The sequence below is a fragment of the Callospermophilus lateralis genome, chromosome 11 (assembly GCF_048772815.1).
Source record: "Callospermophilus lateralis isolate mCalLat2 chromosome 11, mCalLat2.hap1, whole genome shotgun sequence".
NCBI lineage: Eukaryota > Metazoa > Chordata > Mammalia > Rodentia > Sciuridae > Callospermophilus > Callospermophilus lateralis.
In genome coordinates this window covers 11,142,031-11,163,992 of record NC_135315.1, presented here as the reverse complement: position 1 = coordinate 11,163,992, position 21,962 = coordinate 11,142,031, and the positions used below count along the sequence as shown (strand labels likewise).

At 37.8% G+C, this 21,962-nt stretch overlaps 1 protein-coding gene across 1 annotated transcript in view; it reads right to left on the bottom strand.

Moving 5' to 3' along the window:
* LOC143409957 (ABC-type organic anion transporter ABCA8-like) overlaps window positions 1-21,962 on the bottom strand; it is a 54,361-nt gene that overhangs the window by 13,131 nt on the left and 19,268 nt on the right. Inside the window, exons 9-17 of the mRNA XM_077110564.1 lie at window positions 19,729-19,868; window positions 18,093-18,212; window positions 13,034-13,232; window positions 11,635-11,801; window positions 10,397-10,530; window positions 9,513-9,650; window positions 6,938-7,045; window positions 2,161-2,334; window positions 1,855-1,968 (exon numbers count right to left, since the gene is read on the bottom strand). Of these exons, the coding sequence (XP_076966679.1) occupies window positions 1,855-1,968; window positions 2,161-2,334; window positions 6,938-7,045; window positions 9,513-9,650; window positions 10,397-10,530; window positions 11,635-11,801; window positions 13,034-13,232; window positions 18,093-18,212; window positions 19,729-19,868 (1,294 nt within the window). The remainder of the gene's footprint in view (window positions 1-1,854; window positions 1,969-2,160; window positions 2,335-6,937; window positions 7,046-9,512; window positions 9,651-10,396; window positions 10,531-11,634; window positions 11,802-13,033; window positions 13,233-18,092; window positions 18,213-19,728; window positions 19,869-21,962) is intronic.

The following is a 21,962-nucleotide window of genomic DNA, read 5'->3' as shown; positions in this document are numbered from 1 at the left end:
CACAAATATGCTTGTTAATCTCTCTGAATCTCAATGTATGTTCCAAATCGAGGAGCAGCTCATCTTAAAGGTATTGCATTCTGAATTTTAACTCCAACCTCATGACTCAAACTGAAATCAACACACATCTCCATTAACATTTTCTCTGAGTGACATAAATAAATTCCTTGGGCCTAGAGCATCGTGAATAAGATATGACTGGATAAACTTAGAACCCAATACGCAGAATATTTTCATTACAGAAAAGCAATAAAAAGTTGGCATATAGTGCTTCTTGGGGATAAAACTCAGAACAGTCAATAAGCAATAAACATAGGGAAAAATTGAAATTGATATTTTTACGAATAATACCATCAACAATGGAAGGAGACTTCTGGAGACTCTCTCAGTGCAGAAAGGTAAGCATTCACCAACCTGGAGTGGCTTAGGCAGACGTGTAAAACACAAAATTCAGGGACAAGAGAAAGTCACAGGAACATCCCAAGCCTTGGATCTGTCTCCTCCAAAACCTTGCAAGGACTTCTTAAACCTTTAGCGCTTCTGATTTCTTTGTCTCACAGACCATCATTTTTTGTGGCTGTGAGAATATTTTTCTTTTTCTTTGTGTTAGAGGCATCCATGGCTTCTCACAGCCTAGAGAATAAATTCCTGAACACATTCTTTAAGGCTAGCCATGTGCAAACTGATACACCATGATGAGGAACCCCATCCTTCAACTTGAGTTCCATGCACAGCCTCACAGATGGTGAGCCATTCCTAGGACAAGCTTGGCTTCTCTCCTGCAGGCCTGCTCACCCATTATCCACTACAGGCATCCCTGTTCTTCCCTCTATGTGTTGAAATCTTGCTCTTCTTGAGGTTTCACTTTCTTATTTGGGGAGTGGGGAGGACTGAGAATTTGATCTCAGGGTCACTTAACCACTGAGCCACATCCCCAGACCTTTTTATTTATTCATTTATTTTATTTTGAGATGGCATCTTGCTAAGTTGCTTAGGGCCTCACTAAGTTGCTGAGGCTGGCCTCAAACTTGTGATCCTCAGCCTCTTGAGCTGCTGGGATTACAGAGGTGTGCTAACATGCCCAGCTAGGTTTCACTTTCTAAAGAAAATCTCTGCTTTATAGGTAACACCCTTCTCTGGTTTCTACAAGCATCTTATCACTCCATTGTATAACAGACTTTTAAGATAGAATATAACTCTGTAGGCAATCTTTTCTTACCACCCAGTTTTAATAAGTGGCTATTTATTATCTGCCTTTCCTCTGAGAACTCTTTCAGGATGAAACTTATCTATTTAATATCTCTTTTTTTTCCTATTATTAGTCTTCATTTATGACACACTGTGGTGGAAGTCAGTAGGTACTTATTGAAGTAATAACTTACTTTTTGTATCCTGAAGTCACAGAAAATTATATTACTCACATGTTACACAAAGTTTCCCTCCTAATTTAGACAAAAGAAGTGTGGTTTTGTGGAATTAATTTTTTTTCTTAGGCAGTTTGGAGAAAGTACATTCTAGTTTTCACTATGCTAGTAGTGGAATGTGTAATTGCTTAAGTTTGTGAAGGGCTTTGGATTTTCTTGTTTTGCAGTAAAACAAAGATGCAGATAGGCTCCAGACTTCCTTTTAGCTCAAAACTTATAATTCTAGAAACAATATGGTCACCTTTAAAGAAAGACAAGAATGGAAATGGGATGGGGGAAAGATGCAGATTTTGAAAAGAATCCACGTGTGAGGAAAATGTCAACTATTTTAGACTGCGATATTAATTTATTATTCCACTGAGGGTAAAATTTAAAATATTAATTCAAATCATAGGCTAAATACATAAGTGTTCACAAGAAACATACTTACAACATAGAAGCAAAATGACCAAATACCACTATTTTTTTTCCCCTTTCGAAAGGTGAATGAAATCACATATGTCAAGAAGATAAGGGACATGGCATACCCAATAGCACACAGGATCTGAAATCAACAGGAATGTGAAATTAAACACAAATGCAATCTCGGAGGACATTTAGTCTCCACAACATTGTTATGGCACAGGATTTGACAGTCACTGAATTTATGACAACATGCTACCAATAAAAGAGTCTGAATATTCAAATCCCCTAATTAAATAAAAATGCCCTTTGCTTTATGGATATCGTCACTTACTTGAATGAAATAATTCACAAGCGTAAATACAGTCTCTTGGGAGTTCAAGACGTAATCCATTAAATACATAAAAAGGAAAAACAGGCAGTACAGCGGCCAGTCCACCAGCGCCTGCCCGAGCCAGTAGGCGGAAGGAAAGAGGCCCGAGATCCGCAGCAGCGACCTCACGCTGTTCTGGTTGTGAGAGAGCAAAGACACAAAAGGACCTTTCAGCCCGAGTCTTCAGATAATGCGGGCCAAGTTGGAGACTGTTGAAACAAAACCCTTATTTGTGGTAGCTCTGGATCATGGCTCGTGCAGATTATTTGTGGACACCAATGTCCATCTGCTGCTTTAATGAAGGACACTAATAAGGAACACGACAAAGACCTCAGAATAACCGAGGCTAGAGGGCTGCGGGGACGATGGGTGACCTCGTGGCTCAGAGGGCAGGGGGAGGTGGAGTCCACCTGTCTCAGCCGCTTGCTTCCCACCAGGGACTCCTGTTCTGTCCCTCTGTGAAGTTCTGCGTAGGTAATACTAGGTAGGATGCAGTATTAAACTACCACAGTTTTCAAACACCCCAGAAGACATTCGTAATTAAATGTGGCTTGATTAATTACATATACCATATAAGACATTCCCATGAGATATATAATAGTATTAGTATGTTAATTATACATTATACCTAGTAGTATATAATACATATATAATTATAACATATAATGTATACAGCAATATATAATTTCAATACAAATGTATAATTACTGTGGACACTATTAATTATAAATTTTATAAAATTCATATATCATATATTGGGTATAAGTTATGTAATTAATATTATTAAGCTACCACCATGCTAATTATCACATATCATTAGTATTGTTACATATCATACATAATTAAATATATTTTAATTATACATTGTGGATGATATGCATGCTTTACACCATTAAATGTAGTATTGTATTTTATATACTTTATATATTTCATATAGAAGTATATAATCACACAAGTCACATGTAATCTTAGGTATATAATTGCTTTATGCTTTCATCTGAATAAAAAAAGTGAGGGTGGTTCTGTCATAGTCCACATTCATATACTCACTACCCATCCAAATACATATGTATATGTACATAAAAGAGAATCATAAATATAAATGTAATTTGTATTTCTTGTCATTCTCTGAAAAAACACATAAATTATGTATTTTCAAACTACATGACAATTGATGTGATTTTAGCACACTTATACATTGAACTATTCTAGTAATGTGGAATCATTTTTTTTTTTTTATTTTAAAAAACATCTAAATTCAGGTGTTGGTGGGCTCTGATTAGTTAGGTGATGCTCCTAACTAATTTGTAATGTGACCTGAAAATTCATATCAAAGTCTCCCAACATCACACAGGTCCATTCAGGTGGGAGAATGGATCAGGACTTGGTGATTGACTAGATACAGTGGGACAAGAGGAAGGAAGGATCAACTTGGGCTGCTGGGAGGGTGACAGAGCACCTGGCACTTCTGTTGAAGAACACAGAAAATAGGAAGGGGTGATGTGTTTAAGAAAATCCCCAATTCAGTTTTGCAAGCATGAAATTTGAGACTTCTCTGATACTTACAAAGGAAATGCTGAGAGGGAATCTAGAGTCACATTGAAGGTCAAAATAGAGGTCAAATTAGAGATGGTTCATGGAGTCCAATCTGTGAGTGAGCAGTAGAGAGGGAGGATTCGAAACCCTAGTGGTAGGTGAGCTTGGCTGGGAGACAATAGCATTGATCATGAGAAGGATGCACCGAGAGCTGAGAGCTGAGGATTTCCCAACTTATACAGAGGGGTAAAAACCTCCGAAGAAACAGAGAAATGACAGACAAGGTCTTAGGATCAAGACGGTGAAATTGTAGTACAGCCAAAGAAAGTTCGTTCTGGTGGTTTCCTTAGGAGAAGTCTTAAAGTCTGGACAATATTAACTCCAGAGTGACTGACTGCTCTCTCACACCTGTGAACGGCATCTGTTAGGATTCCTGCAGATTCTGCCCTTGAAAAGGAACAGTACATGGGGCGTGTTCTCTTTTCCTGGGCAACATAACTAGTTTGGGAGAGGCAGGAAGTGAAGCAGAGGAAGGTGAGGAAACAGGGATACTTCTGCAAGGCCTCATGGATTTTATATAACAGAGTAACAAAAATGGAATGTTAAATATATTCTATGGCAATCTGTGACTAAACTAATGAGCGTAGCCTGAGATGGTCATATAAACGTGCCACCCTGTGACTGCCCTTCAAGACTTGACTACTGAATCAGAATCTTCATTTTAGCAGGATGCCCGGGTGATTTGTAGACACATAAACCATTCATTTGGGTGAATGAAAAACTGTGAATCAGAATTTACAAATTGTCAGCTCAACACTGGAGTTTAACTTTCTAAATTCTGACTTTTCCAACATGTCATTTCCTTCTATTTCAACACTGACTTTCCAGTTAACTTTTTTGAAGTATAGTTTTCAAACAAGAATAAGTACCCATAATAAATATGCAGCTGCATGAGGCTTGATGAATGCATATATTCATTCACCACAACCATTAAGGCCTGGAGCATTTCCACTGTTCTCCCAAATTTCTTGTGCTTCTTTCAAAAGCCTTTACTACTGGTTACAAAAAACACCCCAAACCAAGCAAAAAACAAACAAACAAACAAACAAAAACCCCACAAACATGCCTTTAGTCACTATAGGTTAGTTTTACCTAAGAATTTCACTTAAATGAAATCCTTTAGTATATTCTCTTTTGCGTCTGTCTTCATTCTTGGTTCTGAGATTCCTCCATACCAATGGACTTATTATTTTCTCTTCTTTTACATTGCTGAGTAATATTCTATCATATGGCCATACCAGAATTTACCAGTTCACATCTTGATGGAACAGTTGTGTTTTTTAAAGTTGTTGACTAGTATGAATAAAGCTTCTGTTCAAGTCAATGTGACTTTCTTTTTTTTTCTTTTTTCTTTTTTTCCAGTACTGGGAGATTGAACCCAGGAGCTCTTAGCCACTGAGCCACATCCTCCTAGCCCCTTTGATATTTTATTTTGAGACAGGATCTCACTAAGTTGCTGAGTCTGGCTTTGAACTTATGATTCTCCTGCTTCAGTCTCCCAAGCTGCTGGGATTACAGGTGTGCACCAACACACCTGGCTTTTATTTCTTGAATACTCAGGAGAAGAGTTGCAGAGTTGCAGCAGGAGGTGTATTTTTAACTTTACAAGAAACAGTCAAATTGCTTTGCAAAGTGATGGTCACCAGCTGTGCATGAGAGGTACTAGTTTCACCACTCCTCAAAAACTTGATTTCGCCAGTCATTTCAACAATATTCATGTTATGTAGAAGTATCTTGTTGGGGTAACTTTCTCATTACTCATGGTTTTAGCTATCATTTCATGGCATTATTTTCCATCTGTCTGTCTTTGGTGAAATATCTGTTTAAATATTTTGCCCATTTTTAAAACTGACTTATGTTCACTAATGAGGTATGAGTTCATTATGTATTTTTGATAAAATCTTTTGTCAGATACATAAATAGTGTGGAAATTTTTCTATCAACCTGTGACTTGCCTTTTTTTTTTCTTATTGGTGTTTATACAAGGAGAAGAAGCTACTTTTACTTTGATGAAGTTCAAGATTATCTTTTTTTTCCCTTTATAGTCTATAGTACCTCTTTCTCATCTAAGAAATATTTGCCTACCACAAGGTCTATGATTCATTGCAAATTAATTTTGTGTCTGGTGTGAGGTTTGTGCTAAGATCACTTTTTCTTTTCATAATGGTATCAAGGTGTCCCATTCCAATTTGCTAAAAAGTCTAGCCTTAACCCGGAGGGAGATAGGGACCAGCTTAAGCAGCCAGGACAAGAAGATGAGTAAGGAGGTCTGGGCCAGAGCCAGAACAAAGGAACATGGAGAGGGTCTTCCAAGGAGGCCAACTTCCTGCTTGACAAAAGTGCGTGTGGACATAAGCGGGAGACCCAATCACACAGACACTTCTGTACTTGTGTCCCTAAGCATGGGATCCAATAGAAAAACTAAAACAGACACATAGACAGAGGGGGCACCGATGAATGACAGCAAGGGGCATGTGGACAGGGGAGGAGACAAGGAGGAAATTCCAGAGACCATGAAAAGAACAACCCAAATCTCCTCCACTGGACTCCTGGCTCAGGGGCCCCTTGTCCTGGAAGAAGTCTGTCTCTGTAGCTTTTGCAATAAACCTGCCGCTTGCTTGCTATCTCTGTGTCCTGTTCTTCAATTCTTTGCTGAACGGAGACAAGAAACCCAACACCCCTAGAGGGTAACAGCCTCAGGTGAGCTTCTGGGCAGTTTTACTGAAATCAGTGGATGATATTATATGTGTGCATTTATTTTTGAAATGATTATTCCATTTCAGATACCTGTGAGATTATTCTTAATTAACACAACCTGTTCTTAATGACTGTAACTTTGTAATGAGACTTAAAAGTCAGAAGCACAAATGTTCTAACTTTTGTTTTTTCTTTTCCAAGGTTATTTTGTCTCTTCAAGGTTCTTTGTATATCTTTAGAAATTTTAGAATCATTCTCTATTATCCATTTATTTATATATACTTATATTTCCACTTATGAAAATTCCTATTATTTTAATTCAGTAGAATTTTTGCCTGAATTGAATGCTCAATTATATATGCATAAGTATCTTCGTGGAAAGTCTTATATTACCATAATCTGTGAATTAAACAATTTAGTGGAAAATTTCATTACTCATTGTTACCTTGTAATCATCAATGCTGCTCATGGCAATGTAAGGAGGGCAGCTGGATGCCAAAACCAGCCAGAATAAGGTGTATCCCAGGATTTCAAATGGGTTATCCCATATTCTCTGGAAAAGCAAAGAGCGCAATGAACTGAAGTAGGGATTTCTAAGTTCATTTTCTGCAATAAAATTTCAAAACATTAATCAATTTTATGGAATCCTGCTGCAGGTCCCTATTGAGATTCTCAGTCCTTTCATTATTATTATAGCTCTGAAGCTTCACTTTTAATCTTTTGACTTTATACTCAAATTTATAGGTAAGGAAATCAATTCAAAGAACATGCACATGTTAATCACATCCCACAGTTGGAAAGTAGTAGCGGCGACCCTCTCCTTAGCCCTCTCCTTGCCTTAGCATTCTAAACTTTATTCTGATGCTAAGTAATAAGTGATAATTCAGAGTCAACACTTGGAATTTTCTAATAGGTCTTATTTAGAATGTGATAGCCTACCTAAATCGAATACCATATTCCTCAGCCAGTGAGAAGTGATCCCAGTAACATCGCGAGACCAGATCAATCTTGGTTGAGGATTCACAAGTAGAGGTGAAGTATGAGAAGGGAGAGCGAAAGCATGGGAGAAAATTTATTGCTGTTCCTGATCGTGACCCTCTTTAAGGACGGAATAATTGCGACCTGTCTTGGAAGTCAATGCAGGGGTAATAACCACATCCTGGTTATCTTCAGCTGGGGCCTCAGAAAGACTCTTGCCAACCACAAAATCAATCATGAGAGTGGCATTTACTGTCATGCTCCTGGCGCACACAGAGTGTGGGCCGCTTCAGACTTCAGTGTGAAACCACTGACTCGGTGGGACAGGGGCATGGCAGTCTGAAACTCCAGGTAGCTCCTACTTTGGGGACAACGAGAAGGTAAATTTGAACAACCAATAAAACGAGTTGCTGGAGATAGAGTTTAAAGTAAATCTGTGGGGTACATAAATACAAGATGAACTAGCCAGCTGGTATTAGACTCATTCTAGTTAAAAAAGGATTCCCCTAGAGAGGGAATTTACTAAATTAGGTATCCTGCTTTAAGAAAGTTGAGAAGACCTTCATAGTCATGAATGGTTTAATGAACTGTTAGGTGCAGGACAGGATGAGTAAGCTGTCTGCAGGGCATGCCAAACAAAGTTAGCTGCAGGATGACCTGGCCTCTCAAACCCTCTGTCTGGTTCTTTATCAACTATTTGCTTCAAGACCAAACACCCAAGTTCCGGCTCAAGGCTGAACACTCAACCCCCTGCTCAAAGCCAAACACTTAACCCCCCTTGTGCCAACAAGGCAGCTTGCAGACCCAAAGACCTCATTAGATTTCGGCTATAAAAACTCCCTCCTGCCGGGCCCCTCTCTCTCTTGCTCTCTCTCTTGCTTTCTCTGTCTCTCTCTTGCCTGCGCTTCCCCCCCCTTTCTCTCTTTCTTTCTTTCCTCCTCTGTTTCACTGTTGCAATAAAGATCTCTTGGTCACTCCGAGTGTTTCGGTCACTTTTCTTTCATGAACCATCACAGCACACATTTTAAGATTAATTAATGCTCAATGTGTGACTAGAACCTTTGGCTTTAATTATTAAATTCCTTAAGCATCCTTAATGAAAGACATCTTTATTTCCTGAGCCCTTAATGAGATGATATGAGAAGGTGACACAAAATTTTTTTGTTGGGCATATGAAAATAATGATGGATATGTGCTTCATTCTATATAAAAATGTGTAAAGGATCAATGTCCATCTATATTATCATAGAACTCTAGAGTTGTGTGAGATGGAAACAATTTGAGGACCACTTGCATCCATTTGTATCTTTAACAAATAAGTTATTCAGTGCTTATTATGTTCTACACCTTTTCCTAGGTACAAGATATTGATACACATGTGTTTAAGAAATACACAATCCCTGTATCTCCGAAGGGGTGAAATTATTTATGAAATAAACAAATCATTACAAGCTATGATAGGTACTCTGTTTTCCCCACTTAACGGGCTGTATGCATTCCAGTCTCCTGGGCCTTTGTTTAGAAACAGGAACTTTTTCATCCTGTATTTGGGAAAGCTCTCCTGGTAGGTCTAAGGAAGGCCAAAAGAATGAATACTTTGGACAAGAACCTGGCCTAGTTCTAACGTCAACAGTGTGCAATTCCATGCTTAACTTTGTCCTGAATTTTCTTCTTTTGTAGCATTTCTTAAAGTTGTAAAAACGTCACCCTTCTTCCTTCCTGCCGGCTATCCTGTCTGCTTTCCTCTAGTACCTCCTGGTTTTTCTGGTTCATTAATTTTTTTTTTTTTTTTTGCTAGTCACAGTGCCACACAATTTCACTTTTTTGTGGTTTCATCTTTTTCTTTGGAAAATGTCTTGTTAGTTCTACTTTGCATTTTAAAAACATGTGAAACTCTAAAAAAGTAGATTGAATTTTCCAGAGCTGCAGAAACAGCATGAATCCAAATGTTAATGTATACCAGTGTGGTTCACTCACCAAGAATTAGATGCCAGCTCTGAAAAGCAGGATCTGGGAGGAGAGTCCGTAAGAGTTATACTCACCCTCAAAAATGCGCTCCACTCAGTTTGAATATGTGCCGATGGTGTAAGCATTCCAAGTAGCCCGTTACTAACAACATCCATGAGAACTGGAAAGCAATTCAGTCTTTTGGTATTGCACGCTAATAAAAAGTCGTATTTCTAAGACACAGACAAGTTTATGAATTAGCAAAGATCTTTGTGGGTTTTTTTTTCCCCCAGAGAAGCCAAAATTTAATACTTTCATTTGAGATCACTTTTCAAAATTTTGGGTTTTTTGTTTGTTTGTTTGTTTCTGGTTTTCTGTTTTCTCAGTGCTGGGGATAGAGCCCAGGGCTTCACACATGCTAGACAAACGCTCTACCACTCAGTCACATTTTCAGCCCCAAGATTATGTTTTTAATGTGGTGCCAAATAATTTTTTAAAATTCACAAACACTTTGTAAGCAAAAAACACTGTGGAAATAAAAACAAATACTAGTATAAAAGAAAACATGTATATAGTAAACAAACAAACAAACAAACCATGCATTTGATTTTCAGGACACTAGTGTCTTGCTTAAGAATAGAATCAGGTTTTGGGTGTCTATTGTTTAAGAATGAATCAGAAGTTCCAGATATATGTATTAGAAAGCTCCTTGAGAGAAACTCCAGATTCTTTCACATAAATGTACACTTGACAAGGGGTATTTTTACACTATGAATGTTGCTAATATACACAGTTTGTATTGGTAAATAGTGATAGATATATAAATTTATCATGTATTATACCAAGGAATGCAATTTGCCAAGTAAATGAGACAGTAGTTGTTTTTCATTTTTGCTTTTTAAATTGGAGGCTGGAGTACATTCATATTACGTTATCTTCCCACACCTTTGGTAAAATTACTAACTGTAGACCAGCATACCTTTTCATTACGAAATACTATAATGGCTCCATTATAAGAAGGGTCATCTATACCATTTCTAGTTCCAGCTGCATCTACTTCCACAGCTATGCTCTGGCGCTCCACGGCACAGACAAACTCATCAATGCTCGCCCCTGAGATGTAATTTAACAGATATTTACAAACTTAAAAAAATCAATCTCAATTTGTGTAGTTATGTTACAATGTCTTTTAATGTCACTTACTATAACATGGACTGTGAGGATATTTTTCACCTGGTAACATGCCTGCTTCTGTGAATTAAGAATCTATGCATTTCTCAAGGAGTTCACTCTGTATGCGTATTCGCTTGTGCTTAGATAATGCACAAATCTTTAAAAATACCAAATGGTTTTTGAAATTGTTTTTGTTTTCTCCTAGAATCTTGGAATGGATAATTAGTGACAGATAATTCCTACTAATCAATTAACCATCAAATTTACTAAAGCTCATTTTACTACTAAATAAGATTGATTTATTAATTTATGGATTGATTGATTTGAAATCCAATAAGATTATTAATTGGATTTCAAAATGCCTCTTGATAACAGGAAGGCAACTGTTGAATGGTGATTATATGAAAGACTTCACAGCCCTCTCCTCCAGAAGAACGACTAATAACTATAAAAATTACTAAAAAGAAAAACCCAACTGGTAAAAAATCTCTGGAAACTGTCCCCAGGGTATATAGAAAATGAAGAAATATTTATTCAAGCAAATTTGCTAAAATTTGGTAAGAACTCTTTCTGAACAGGTCAGTAAGCACATGAAGAGATGTTCAACACCAGGAGACTTAGCAAAACACCAATACAACCCACAAGGTATCGCTAGACACTCTGTGGTGGGTGGAATAAAAAAGACAGGAAACAATGAATGTCGGCAAGCCTATGCAGAAATTAGAACCCTGGTGTGAATATAAGTTTTTCACTTTGAAAAATAGTTTGGACATCCTTAAAAGGTTAAACATAATCATCTTGTAACCCACCAACTGTATTCCTAGGATGATGCCCCCACCAAATGAATACTTATGCTCACACAAAAAATGTACAGATTAACATTTTTAAAAGCAATATTTATATAACTAATTAATGGGGGAAATTATCCATCTGTGATGGGTGACCAAGAAAATGTGGTGTCTCCCTCCTACAGAATACTATTTAACAATTTAAGAATAAAGTATTAATCCATGGGTCCATACTACATTTGAAACACATCATTACCTGTGTTATTGATGATCAATAATCGAGTCAGAGGGTCCCGTGGCTGTTGTCCAGGAGCCAGGAAGTACAGATGAGGAGACAGTTCCAAAGTGTAACTGTTTTGATGAACTTTCACCAAGATATACTCCAAAAAAAGAGGGAAAAATCCAACCACCAGAATCAACAACCTGTATGGGATAAAACTGCCAGTGTGAGTCAACGCACCATCGTTTCCTAATTTTTAGAAGGGTCTGAGCAGATTGCAATGTACTGAGGTCAAGAAATTGTGAAAATTAAACACAGCTCTCTGCCTCATTTCTTGAGTATTTTGTCCTTTTTCCTCCTAAATTGGAGGGGAGAAACTATAGATTTATCCTGTCCCTTCCTTGGCTCTGGCCTTTGGGCAGCCCATAGCCCTCCGTGGGATGTGTCCTGTCCCTCGAGCTCAGATCCTGCCTGCCTCCCATGCTCCAGAGCGATGCTCTGCCCTCTGCCAGCCATTCCTCAACACCTCGCCCATGACTTCCTTCATGCCCACTCTTCTTCTTATATTTGGGAGTGATATGATTTTTTTTTTTTTTTTTTTTAGTTTCCAGACTCAAATCTTTAATTATATTTTAGTCTTTATTTTCCTACATTCTCCATTCAGATAAATCGAAATATCTTCTTACATGGCCATTCTGTTTCTTCAAAAACCTTTCCCCATCCTTAATTTATAATCACATTTTGTCTGAAGTCAGCAAAACGACGGGTATCTCTTTATACATCACTCTCTCTAGACCTGTATGTAGTGCTTCTAGTTTAATAGGGAAGGTTTATTCTTAAGTCTTGCTCAAATTCTCGTTACTTATTTCTTTAGCAAATGTTTACTGAGATTCAATTGTGTGGCAGGCTACCGACCTCCTTATTCCTAAAGCAAAATACAGTGTTCAGAGACACAGCATGGATTGACAGCCGAGGTACCATGGGTGTTAAGGTACAAAAGGAGATGATGTGAGTTTGGGAGCAGGGACCACGTGTCTGCTGTGCACAGAGTCGGGAAGGAGAGTGAACTGCTTATACCGACTGGAAGGGAATCCCGAAGTCTAGGGAAGAATGAGTAGGATAACCGCTAAGATAGGTCCTGGGAAAGAGGACCACTTCCTAATACGTCTGCCACCTTTCATAGTGCAGAATTTGAGTGAGAAGAAATATTACAGGGAAGTTCACAGCATTCCAACTTTTCCTCTAGAATTGTCTCTGGACCTGTTAGTCCCCTAATAGAAAACCACTAGGACCACTGACTACATAAATATTATACTTTTTCCAGTTTTGTAGACACAGGAAATTAAAAAAAAAAAATTTTCCCTCTTATTTTTACCCCTTAGTTATTTTCCACACATCAGCTAAAGGGAAAACTCTGTGGCACTCTGATACTCACAGTGATAGAAGAGCTTTTCTTTCCTGCTTCAACTTTAGCAAAGGAACCTTTGCAATTGCACAGATCTGTCGACCCCAGAGAGCCACGCCCCCTACTGTCTTTCTCATCTCCATAAGTAAGGAGAGAATTTGTTCCATCTCAACAAGTCTTTCTGTGTTCCCAGCTCTTTCCCCTTGTGCTTCTCCTAGAATGTTGACACCTGCAAACCACAAAAGAAGCAATTTATTAAATCCCACTTCAGATGTGTAACATTGAGCCTACGGCATGAGCTTGTTTGACGGTAGTTCGAGTCTTTTCCTGTAGACACGGCCTTCCTGGCTGCTGCCTTGAGCTAGGGAAATATTTACAAGATTTGTTTTTTGAACAAAAAGAGGAGTGGAAAGAAGCTCTTAGATAATTCAAATATGCACTGTACATCCGAGAGATGAGATGAAAAATGCAAGGTCATTTTAGTGCCTCGTGTAATTTGCAAATTTAGTAAAGAAAGCCATCTTCTGTGTGTTCACTTAGAGAAGCAAGCTACAGATTGACATGCTACACACAGGGAGTGAACTATGAATGATAAGTTATCCGCCTGGGGGTCAATTATAAATCGTCATTACTGGAGAGATTTAAAATGTGCACAGTGTTTGAGGCTGCACTCTTCTACCCTTTGCACATTTTCTGCTATCTCTAGGTCCCCAGGATGCTGCCCACTGTACAATGCTAAAATAAGCCCAACTCAAAGCCGTAAAAATGCACAGAAAAATTCACACTGTGACATAAAGATCTTGAACAAGATAGCGGTGAGAAGCACATTAAAAGAATAGTTTTAAATAATAGATATTTGTCTTTTTAAATCCATTAGACAGATGAGGGCACCATGAAAACTAAAAAGATTAACTTTCATTAAAAGAGAAGCTATTCCATTCATAGGGGAGAAGATTCCTGTGTCTGCATTCATCCCTAGGGACAGGGTAGAAGGAGAGCCCACCAAAGGCATGGACAAAGGGCCCAAAACAGGATAAAACAAACCCTTATGGTCACATGTGGGCTACCGTACCCATCTAGAATCACGTGGTGCCCAAGTCACAAAATGAGTCCACACTCTCTACCAATTCTTTCCCAAGGGGGCCCTTCACCAAGTGCATGTGAACAGTGATCCAGAGGTTGGGGCAGAAGGAAAAACAGAGAGAGCCACATGGAGGTGCCCAGGGCATCCTGCAAGACATGAAGGCAAGTGGGGCCTCTCTGTGTGAATTACAGCTTCCACCAAGAGCCAGCCCACAGAAGGGGTAACTGAGGACACATGGGCCTCTGCTGGGTACAGCGCTGGCCACTTCAGTGGCCATGCTGAAGTCTGCGTAGAGGGTGGTAAGGTGGAGGGAGAGCTGGGGCAAAGTTTGATTTAAGTGAAGAGTAGGGCTCAGTATCCAGTGATCAAATAAACCAATAAATTTTAAAAATGCAATAAAATAGGGTGGCAGGCACAAAGTCAAGGAAATTTCTGCTGCGGGTGGGTGGGGGGCTGAGAATAGTCAGGACCCCTGTTCTGAAAAAGGGCAGATGCACTCTTCCAGCTTCATAGCCTAACAGCCATTAAAAAGAGGATGTGTGCTTTTCCGTACTTCCCTACCTTAACTTGGAGGTTATCAGATTCCAAAAGCTTGGTATATGCCTTGCTCACTCACCCTTAAACATTTTCAGCTTCAAAAACCAGGTGCATCAGTAAAGCCAGTGATAAACAACCCAAAGGACAAAACCATTGAGGAGACGCCAAAGCAGGAAGTTCCGGGGCCCTGAACCTGTTATTTGCATGATTTGTCTTCTCTTAAAAGCTACAGGGACTCATCCTTACCACAGGCAAACGCAGCATCATTAGGAGAGAGGCGATTTTGGCTCCAGGACAAGGAAAAACACCTTTAGAAGGTACCCAAAGGCAATTAATATGGCTAAACTCTAGCCCACCCCTGCAAGCAACCCTTTCCCATGAATAGCACTCAGCCTCTCCCTTTGTCAAGAGCCAGCCCCACAATCCTGATTTCCACACTGCTCTCTGGCTCTGCCTCCTTTCTCTGAATTCCCAGCAAAAGCCTCACCTGTGTGTTTGCATCCATGTGATTCGATTTCACTCTCACCCACACTAACTCAGAGGTTCCTGTAGGTCTGCAGGTCGCAGAGAGATCTGAAGAGTTTAGCATCAATGCTGTAACTCAAGGTCATGCCAAGGGAAAGATTTGATTTGACCTTCAAATCATGTGGAAGTGGGAAAGGAGGAAAAGCTGTCCAAAAGTCCACATACTTGCCAAATACAGATCAGGTCAATCTAGTGATCTGTATCAGCATCCTGACAGAAAAAAGAGTCAACTCATTTTCTGGGCATTGCTTTCTTCAGTCTTTACTGTTTTATTGTATTATTATTATTTTTTAAGTATGTCAATGATATAAGAAAAAATATAAAATATGAGAAGAAGCAGGAAATGTGACCGAGAGGGAAAAGAAGAACAGTCAAAACCATTACTGATGTGGGTCATCAGCGACTGTGGTCCAAATGTTGGGTTTAACACACATGGGTTTAAAAATATTTATGATTTATTCCAAGATCCACTGGAAAATATGAAGGATATCAGTGAGCCATAAGTAAGTTCAGTAGAGAATCTGAAACTGTTAAAATATGAACAAATGGAAACATTCTGTTGAAAGATACAGTATCAGGAATAGAGAGTTTAATAGTTGGGTTTCAGAACAGTCTGAACAGAAGACAGCTGTGATTTTGAAGACAGGCAATCCGACATTGTTCAATTACTTTCCTTTTTATTTTTTAGACATTGTCCAATTTCTAACACAAAGAAAAACAAAGATTGGAAAACCTAACTGGGGAATCTAATGCCTGTAGGGCAGCACCAGATGTCTAAGATTTTTTTTTTTTTTTTTTTTGCTCAGTATAAATTGCACCCACAGATCCAAAGAATTCAAAAGTCCCAAATAAGAACTGATAGAAGGTGCTGTTTAAGCTGATCATAAATTATACTAGATAAAATATCAGGCGGGAAGAGTTAGGAGCCCAATAGAGATATAATGTATGGGCAAATAAAAGAGAACATTAAAATCGGTTATATTCTCTCCCTCTCTCTCTCTGACTCATTTCTATCAATCAATCATCTATCTGTAGCTCTTCAGATAAAGATACTGATTTACAGATATATAAGTGTATGTGACTTGGGTGAGAGTTTAATAATAATAACTGAGAAGCACATATAATTACAACGCATGATAGGAAATATCAAAAAGGAAAAGGGAGGAGATAAGTGTGTTCATTTAAAGGTAGTTGTATTTTGTGTGAACCAGTATAGCAACGCTGGAGTATAGTATACAAATCAATTTTTCTAGTGACCATGAAAAATAACACACCAAAAAAATTTTAAAAACCACAGCTAAAAAGGAAATAAGGAAGCAAGTTATTTACTACTAATAAAAAATCATGGCAGGAAGGAATAAAAAAGAAAAGACTAGAAGGGACCAATATGATAGATATAAACATAACCATAGCAATAATTACACTAAAAGAAATAAGAAATAAAAGAAAGATCAGGGATGTAGAAGAAGGGGATGGGGGGAGGGAGGAGGGACAGGATAAAGGTAAAACAGTGGAATGAATTTGACTTGACTTTCCAAGGTACATATGTGAGGATACTACAGTGAATCTCACATTATGTGTATCTACAAGACACTAATCTTATAAAAAGCATAAACAGGAAGATCAGTAAAATAGAGGAAAGGGAATAGGTGCAAGGGCTTTTTAAAGTGACCAGGTATGACAACCTTGTCTCATCAAATTGAACACATCATTAAAGATGCAAACATTATAAAAGAGATCCCAATAAAATTTTTAAAGTTGAAAATTGAACCAACTGAAAGTGAAAAATTCACCGGCAGAACTTAACACATTTCAGCAAATAGAACAATCGGTGAACATGACAGAAGAAAAAATTGAGATTAGTCAGGGTAAGGAACATAAAGTAAAAGGAACAAAGAAAATGAAGAGTCCCAGAGAAATGTAAGATGTTACCAAGTCACCAATAAACAATGGCAGTGTCCGAAGGAGAGGAGAGGAAGGAAAGAAATGAGGCTAAAAACTCCCCCAATTGGATTAAAAAAAACACTCATTTCCATATCCAAGTGTTTTGGTTTAGATGTAAGGAGTCCCTCAAAAGCTTACGTGTGAGACAATGCAAGGGGTGGAGGAGAAATGATTGTGTTATAGCTTAACCTAATCAGTGGATTGATCCCTGATGGGATTCACTGAGTGTTGACTGGAGGCAGGTGAGTTGTGGCTGGAGGAAGAGGTTCCCTGGGTGTGTGGAAGAGGTTCCCTGGGTGTGTGGTTATAATGTGTATATTTGTGTCTGGCAAGTGGAGGCCTCTGTCTCTCTGCTTTCTGATTATCATGTGAACTGGTTCCCTCTGCCATACCTTGAGTCCTGAAGAATGGAGCCAGCCACGGATGCACTGAAACTGTGAGCCCCTAAATAAATCTTTCTCCTCTACAGTTGTTCTGGTTGGGTCTTTCAGTCACAAAAGCAAAAAAAAAAAAAAAAAAAAAAAAAAAAAAAAGCTGACTAAAACACCAAGATGCCCAACCTACCCCATGTAGGATAAATGTAAAGCTCTAAAGACATGAACAAGCTGTCCAAAGCTAGTCAGAAAAGAGAATATTGAAAGCAGCAAGAGAAAATGGCTCATTATAACAAGACATCCTCAATAAGTTTAAGAGCTGACTTCTCAGAAACCCTGGAGGCCAGCACACAGCAGAATGATGCACAGAGTGTGCAGACAGGAAGATAAGAAAGTTCTATCTGAAACTGATCTTGGGATGTGAGGAGGGCAATGACCCTTGGATGCAGGAAAACTAGCTATGCAATCAGTCAAGGCAATATTGACAGAGGACACAGCTCATCTTTGCATAAGCTTATCTGAGAAATGCATTAGTCATGGAAACATCTTAAGAACAGGGTCTTCTCGAGCTAAGAACTGCACTGCATGAGTATTTTCACACAACATTTTCATGCATTTTATTTACCTGATTCATCGAGCGCTGATTTTCCTTCTAGCTTCAGGAACACTTCATTCAAAGTTGTCATGGAAACACCATAATTCTCAATTCCTAGGCCAGGATTGCTATCAAGATCTGTGTAAAGTTCTAAAGAAAACAAACAGAGCAGTGAATCAAAACAGCAAAAGCCATGAGCAAACTAAGGACATCTTTCCAAATTAAATAAAGAAATTATATGAAGTTTTAAGATTTGTCTAAGATTTTTAAAATTAACATTTCATAATAAATAATCTTATTCTTCAATCCATGTATTTTCTATTTCACCCAAATATTACTCTCATGGCCAAATATTAGTTTATATTCATTTATGTTTCTATTATAACGTCATTCTAGATTTTTCTGATTTAGTTAATTATGAAATTTTGGACTTCTCAATGCTAAACTTTTTTTACTTAAAGATGTTTTTTTTTTTTTTCCCCCAGATAACAGATACAAATGGGAAACATTCATGCTGTTACCAACAAAAGAGAAAGAACATATTTTTTGAGAATTAGGTAGATGGTTCAAAATCTTCTTCAGTTCTCAAAGCACCTGTCAAAGGACAGACAGAGGATCTAAGTAATTTTAAAATTAGTTTCTGTTTCTGAAAAATAATTCCCGAGTTCTAATAGAGAATGAAGAATCGACTTAGAATTTCTTGGGCTAGTAGGAAAGTATGATAGCAGAGAGTCCCTCTAGCAATTTTTGTATCCGTTCCTTCTTTAGTTCATTTACCTAAAAATACTATGGCATCAATCATTATTCATAAAGCCAAGAGCAATGTCCCTGTCTGCATGGATTTGAATTATAGTGGGTAATTAAGCTTAAGTAAAAACCCAATTCTAAGACTAGAGTGATTACAGAAGACCCGAGGCTTCATTCTGGAGAGTGCAGTGACAGAAGGATGTTAGAAGCATCCAGTCTCAGCTGGAATATCTTACATGGAAAGGTAGAAAGGAGATTTGAACTGCTAACAAGTACCATGTGTTATTCTTCATTCTACCTAAAACTATTACAAACTTTCCCTATATTTTAATTACTCTTACAATACACTAATTAGCAGTCTACAAACACTTTGCTGAATGCTTCTAAGGAATATTTATGTTATAAAATGTATATTTGAGTGACTTTATAGAATAATTATGTGTCTTTGTTAACCACACGTATGGCAAGGCTAATTGATCCAGCCACTCAATGTCAGCCTTCATGGTCATGGAACAGAAGGATAAACAGAATTAGTAAACTTCTGTCCATTAGCCTGGAAAGCTCAAAGTTATCACAACGGTCTGGCCAAGAGAAATAGTTATATCATGGGGCTAATTAACATAGTTAAGCTAGAGGTTTCAACCATTTGTGTTCATGTACAGTTATGATTACTAGAATGTTCTGCTCTATACCACCAGAGGAACAGAATTAAAAGAAGCTCTCTAAAATGCACAAGCATTACTATCAGAATATAATAATATTTCCCACTATAGGCAGTTGTTATTTGACTATTGATTTGATTACATTTAAATATCTGAACAACATCATGAGTTCTCAATGAATGTTAGTTATAAAAGTTACCATTATTTTTATTATGAATATTATTTATATACTAATTTCATGTTTCTATAAACATTACCTGGAAAACTATGGGTCATTTCTAAGGGTAGTGTATAGACAAGCTTTCCTTCACTTTCTGCTGATAATTTGGCATTAGGGATGTGCTGTTTAACAAGGGTTGTTATCTTTTCCCGAGCACATAGTTCATTCAACTGCAAACTGGCGTTAAAAAAAAAAAAAAAGGTACGTTTTTTGACATAGTCTCCAATAGCATGAAAATCAAGTCTAATCTCTATAGGACAAAGAAAACCAGCTAATATCTAATGCAAAAAACAGGACATGAAAGCATTAAATAAGAGGACAAAGATCCCAATCATATAAATGTAATGTGGGAAAGCAAAGATGAAGCTAAACAGAATTACTGGTCATATTACTGAGGGATGGTGCCCGGAGAAGATCAATAGTGATTCAGGTCCTTAAGTGGAGAATAACTACATGGTAGAAATACTAGGAATGCAGCAAAGATCAGGACTAAGCAAGATGGATAATGTTGACAATTATGTTTAACTGAGGAAGTTTAAGTTAGCTAAATAGTATTATCATCATACTGATTTGAAAGAACAAGAGACTTTTGATAGTCATAGATGCCAAACAGGTACAGTTATTGAGTTAATCATTCAATGCAAATTTCTTAGTATGTAATAAACATCACCCCACTAAGTGCTCAGGGTACAAGGTGAATAAGAAAACATTAGCCAGCACTTATGAAATTATCTAGTCAGGGAGACAGGAAGAAAACAAACAGATAAGTAAACTAATTATCAATAGTAGTAAATGTTATGAAGGAAACTGGGTTATAGATAGAAACCAATTATGGATGAATGTGGGCTTGGGGAGCTGGGATCCCCAATTTTAGCTTTCTTTCTAGTGTCAACCCCAAAACTTTGAATAAGAACAAAATATCATTGAGAAGTCTAGCCATTCAAACACACCATACCATTTTCCCATTGTAGGAAAGCAAACAAATAAATAAAAATTGAACAATCAAGGTTAGTAAGTATACAGTAGATAACAATATGTCGTGATTTTGCTTTGAATCTTAGTTTTTGCCATTTAAAAAATCTAACTTAATCTATCTTAGCAGTTTCCTCATTAGTAAAATAGAATAATGATTCCTAACATCTAAGTTTGCTAAGAACTGAAAAATAGGGATGCTAACACTTAGCCCTTAAAAATGGTAGCTGTTTTATTGAGCTAAATGCTTCAGTCACAATTATTTCATTTACTCATAAGGCATGCATGAACTTATAAGAATATGTGTTATTCCTAGAAGCAGTGAAACCCACTGAGGGAATTTGCCATGAAATAAAACAAGCTATAAACATTTCCTGGCCGCTTACAAGAACCTGAGCTGGGTGTTCTGGAGGACTTTGTAAGTGGTACAGTGTCTTTCCTCAGGAGCTTATCCGTGGGAAGGCAGGGCTTGGCAAACATTTTCTGTAAGTGGCTGGGTAGCAAATAGTTTAGACATTGCCTGCAAAGTCTAGTCCATGTGTTTCAACTCTCTGTTGTGTCTCAGAAGCTCTGTAGGCAATATGCAAGAGAATTGCAAGCCTGGGCCCAATCAAAACTTTATTTACAAAAAAAGGAAGGGGGCTGAATTTGGCTCACGGGGGCCATAATTTGTTAACCTCAGGCTTTGAAGAAGAATATGAAGCCATTATGCAAATTACTGTCCAGAGGCCCATGGAAAGAGTCATGAATTGGGCAGGGAATCTGACTAGCACCTTTATTTTGAGAGCATGGTATGTCCTCAATATTACACAAGATTCTAAGCAACATCTCATTTATTTTTCTATAACCTTTACTTATAACCAGGAGTTATGACTCCAAGTTTATAAGTGAGAAAACTGAGTTTCAAAAAGTCTATAAATAACTTCTAAGAAAAGATGCAAACCAAATGCTTCAGGGAATTAAAAACAAAATTGGGAAATCACACAAAACAGGAAGATTATCAAAGTGTGCATGAGATATTATCCATATAACTCTTTAGGACTTAAACAGGTGGAAATGGGTTCAACAGCTAGCCTCAAAAAAAAAAAAAAAAGTGTAGATCATGGTAGGACATGCATAAGGAGCAATGACTATTTCACTTTAACTAAAGGGTGTTGAATTAGGTCAGGGTACATGGTATGGAAGTCATGACAGACAGGTCACACCAGCATTATTTGGCTACATGGTTTGGATTCTGGTAGGTAAAATTTCTGAAGTTTGTTTGTTATGTTTTGTCATTTTATCTTTATTTTCTTTTTT